This window comes from Myotis brandtii, unplaced genomic scaffold, assembly GCF_000412655.1.
Source record: "Myotis brandtii unplaced genomic scaffold, ASM41265v1 scaffold265, whole genome shotgun sequence".
NCBI classification, from domain to species: domain Eukaryota; kingdom Metazoa; phylum Chordata; class Mammalia; order Chiroptera; family Vespertilionidae; genus Myotis; species Myotis brandtii.
Genome location: NW_005360086.1, coordinates 1768299 through 1772786, shown reverse-complemented (window position 1 = coordinate 1772786; position 4488 = coordinate 1768299). Strand labels below are relative to the sequence as shown.

Sequence of the window (4488 nt, the reverse complement as noted above, 5' to 3'; positions counted from 1 at the left end):
CCGTCCCCAGCTCGGTGAGCTGGGCCCACAGGCCTCCTGGCAGTGATGCGGGACTGGGGTCGGTGCCCACACGGAGGAGGACAGGACTTGTCGGGGAGAGTTTACAGAGCCGGGAGCAGCGAGGCTTCCCCAGGAGCTGTCTGGAAGGATGAGGAGGCACCAGGCTGATGTTTTGCTCAGGAATCTAGGGCGCGACGGCTTATGTGTGCGATAGAAATACCACGTCACGTGGCAAGGTCGTCAGACAGCCCTGGGTGCTGAGTGTGCGGCTGACGGGAGGCGGGCTCTTTGGCGACTTTTGGATCCCCATGGGATTCCACACAGCCCAGCCCAGTGTGTGTGTGTGTGTGTGTGTGTGTGTGTGTGACACGCTGGGAGAAATATCATAACATGAGCATTCAGAACTCTGAAGTCAGACTGCCTAGTTTCTGATCTTGGCTCTCTGCCCCTTAGCAGCTGGGCGATCTTGGGCAAGTTTCTTATCCTCCGAGCCTCAGTTTCCCCACCTACCAATTAGCCCCCGCCTCAGACCGTTGTGATGGAGATGGCAAGACAGGATGTCCAGTCCCGTCGCACAGTGAGTGCCCACTCCCTGTTGATGTTATAACAGGACAGCTGGACACAGGGCGTTCTCCCAGGCGAAGGAAATCACCGCGTGGCTGTGCATTCATTCTGTCCCTCCCGGGTGCCGCCCCGGGTCCCTGCTCTCTGGCCCCACTGTCCAGGGGGTGACATCAGAGTATGGAGCAGCTGGCCAGACAATGGAGCAAAGTGTCCTAGGCGGCTGCAGAGAACGAGGGTGGAAAAAGCCATGCTGTCCTGCCCCAGAGGCTTTGGGGCTGGTCTGGAGACAGCGGCGCCAGACCAGCTTCTGAAGAGGCAAACAGAGAGCAGGACTGGAACAGGGCAGGGAGGGGCACGGGGGACAACAGATGCGAGGAGGGGAGGAGTAAGTGTCCAAGGTAGACAGGGAAGCAGGTGAGTCTGGCCTTGGGCCTGCAGGAGGGCTCCATCCCCCTATGTCCTGGGGCCCGGGCTGGGCAAGTCTCCCAGACTGGGAGATGGGTGGGGTGGCCTTCCAGGTTACCTGGCAACCAGGCCCTTTCCTGAACACCTACTGGATGCCAGTTCCTGTGTAAGGCCTCGCCGACAGAGGACAGAGACTTAGGCATGGTTTCAAGGGCAGAAAAATAAATGCCATGCAGTGGATCCCGAGTTACAATCGATTCTAAATCAGCCCGTCCCTCAGTGCCCGTGTTCTCTGACTCCCAGCTCACCCACGTCGGGTGATGGTGTGGATGTCCTCTGTGAGCAGCAGGCGACGGTCTTTGAACCTGTGGAGCCCGAGCCCAGAAGGAAAAGGGGAGGCTGGGACCCTGGGCGCCTGCTCTTGGCCCGGGAGCCGCGGAGGGACCAGGGGCAGCCGTCTGTGCCGGGCTCCGTGTCCTAGGCTTTCCCGTTTGACGAGGTTAAAAGGGCCGAGCTCGCCAAGCCTCTCTAAAGAGCTCTGGCCGAACAGGTTTGGCTCAGTGGATAGAGCATTGGCCTGCGGACTCAGGGGTCCCAGGTTCGATTCCGGTCAAGGACATGTGCCTTGGTTGCGGGCACATGCCCAGTGGGGGGCGTGCAGGAGGCAGCTGATCGATCTCTCTCATCGATGTTTCTGGCTCTCTATCCCTCTCCCTTCTTCTCTGTAAAAAATCAACAAAATATATTTTAAATAATAAAAATAATCTATAAAAAAATAAAATAAAGAGCTCTGACTCCCCTGTTTTACAGACGAGGAAACTGAGGCTCAGGGAGAGTGGATACGTGTCAGAGCCCAGAGTCCGACCGAGGGGTCTGACCGCACCGGCTGGGCCTTCTCACTCTGCCAGGCTGGCGTTGGAGAGTGGCAGGGACCCCAAGTGGGGGGCAGCGGGTGGGCAGTGAGCCGGCCAGAGGCAGCCCTGCGATCGGACTCCCCTGAACCTCACATCTCCACCAGGTAGCCACAGGCTCAGCCCCCGTCGCTGTGCAGGTGTGGGGAGGCGACAGGTGCTGGCCTGTCCGCATTTACCCCTCAGGCTCTAAGGCCATGTGCTATTTATCCGGGCCCCTTGGCCTAGCAGCATGTGCAGCAGAATGACTCCAAGTCTCTGAGGGCGAGTGAGGCACTGAGTCCTCATCTCTCTAGGTCCCCAGCCTAAGCAGAGAGGGGCCGATGGCTGGTGCTCACACCATTTTTTTGTTGTTGTTTGCTAATCCTCACCCAAGGATGTTTTTTCAATTGATTTTTAGACAGAGTGGAAGGGAGGGGGAGAGACACATTGATTGGTTGCCTCCCACACCTGCCCTGATCAGGGCCAGGGATGAAGCCTGCGGCCTGAGGTACGTGCCCTTGATCAGAATCGAACCCAGGACCCTTCAGTCCTTGGTCAGTGCTCTATCCATTGAGCCACCCCAGCTAGGGCTCACACGACCTTGGTGGCTGCGTTTTATGCTCAGGATTTTCCCAGAGGCAACGTGAGCAGCTCCCATCCTCTGGCCTCTCCTCTCTCTTGGGGAGCAGCTTTTCTTCTCTGTCCTGGCCCCCTACCGCAGGGAGTTACCTCTAGGGAGGGCCGGGCTGCGCTGGCTGGTCTGAGCCTGATTCCTCCTCAGGCCTGTGGACAGGGGACAGGTGTCTCTTGTGCTTAGCTGGCTCCCAGCCCGGGGGACAGACACGCTGTGGGGGGTGCCATGCCCCAGGCTCCTGAACACACCTTCAGGGCAAGGGAGCAGCTGAGGCCAAAGGTGCTGCTGTCTCCGTCCTGAGCCGCATGCTCTGAGCGCCCTGGGGCTTGGGGACCGGGCCTCGCCCTGAGGTCCCCTAGGGAGTCGCAGCTGGGCAGCCTGCCCTCCCCGCCCCATTTCGGTTTCCTCCACCTGCCTTGGTCCACCCGGCTGTCATGATGAGGCGAGGGGCTGAGATACAAACCAGAACACCTGGGCCTCCGCCCACACCCCAAACCAGAACACCTGGGCTGCCTCTGAGGTCTTCAGAAAGTCACCTGACCCGCAGAGCTACAGGGAGCACCACCGTGAAGGAGGCTCGGAGTGCAAGGGGGGCCGATGTCAGCTACTCTCTCCATCACCCAGGTATGGTCCCCCAAGCAAATGACACCGCCCCCCGCCCCCACGCACACATTAGCGCAAATGAATCACACAGGAAGGCCTGTTCATACTATGAGCTTTTAATTGGCTTCTTCCTCCTACGTCTGAGGAAGAAACGAAGGCCCCACAATGAGCTTCATCGGTTTTGGAGGGGCGTGTGCAGAACGAAGGGCTGCGGAGGGACTGGGGGGCAGCGGCAGAGCTGACAGGGGTTCCCGAATCCTTCACGTAGTGGCGGGTGGCTGGACCTGCACAGGAAGTCCAAAAACAAAATCTCCAGCAAGCTGCCGCATCTCACACAGCCTCCCTCTAGGCCCTGCAGCTCCCGAGGCCACCACCAGGTGGGAGCATTGAGCAGCATTCCTTCCCCTCCCCAGCCCGCCTCCCTCCTCCCTCCTCCCTCCTCATTCCTCCACCAGCCCCCTTCCCTGCTTGCTTTTCCTCTTCCTTCATTTCTCCTCCTACCAAACCAGATCCTGGGGTTTCTACTGCTCTATTCCAAGGAAGCCAGTGGCAGATGAAAGCACCCTGTCAGATGGGACCCTTTGACATCTGGGAGGGCCGCCCGTGGGTCTGCTGCTGGCGGGACCCCCGGGATCTGGACACTGCGTTCAGTCACCGTGAGTTCTCTGTGGTCCTAGCACCTGGCACCCAGTAAATGTTCCGAAAATGTCTGTTGCGTCGGCCTGAACCAAACTGGATTAATAAATCAACAATCAATAACCAATCAATAAAGCCAAGGAGATGAAACACGAGAAACGTGTGTTCTGCTGGTGGCCTCAGAGACCGCAGGGCCAACCTGACCGACACGCAGGCTGACCAGCACCCAAGGGCGCCTGCTGAGCAGCCTCCACCCCAGGAAGGTGTGTGCTGGGCTAGACCAGGCCCTCCCACTTCCCAAGACCCCGAACATGCAGTGGTCTCTGCTCATGGTGGTCGGGGTGGGGGGTGGGGAGCTGTGGGGAATGTGTCCAGGAGTCCCTGGGCCCTCCTTCCTCTCCTCACCCACCCCTTTTGTAAACCAGCTCATTCCATGATTCCCGTGACCGCCAGGCAGCCTCCATCTCTAGAGCCCCGGTGGGTGGGAGGCTCGGGGGGAGGGCGGCTGCGAGACCCTTGGAGGAGGGGGATGGCCAGCACAGAGAGGGTCATGATGCCCAAGGCGATCAGTCATCAGGAATAATTTACAAGCGTCTACTGCCTTCTCCTTCTGTCCCCCTAAGCTAACAAAGATAGGAACCCCTTACTGAACCCGCAGACCAGAAGTTGATCTAAGACCCTCCGGTGGCTCTGTTCTGACTGATGTCCCTCTGCTGGCCTGAGACTGTCCAATCTGACCTTGCCCAGTTTGCT

General features: G+C 59.0%; 1 protein-coding gene across 1 annotated transcript in view; it reads right to left on the bottom strand.

Moving 5' to 3' along the window:
• Nucleotides 1–3194: 3194 nt before the first annotated feature.
• WFIKKN2 (WAP, follistatin/kazal, immunoglobulin, kunitz and netrin domain containing 2) overlaps nucleotides 3195–4488 on the bottom strand; it is a 7681-nt gene continuing 6387 nt past the window's right edge. The window contains exon 5 of the mRNA XM_014541142.1: nucleotides 3195–3383. Coding sequence (XP_014396628.1) covers nucleotides 3360–3383 — 24 coding nt within the window. The 3' untranslated portion in view covers nucleotides 3195–3359. The remainder of the gene's footprint in view (nucleotides 3384–4488) is intronic.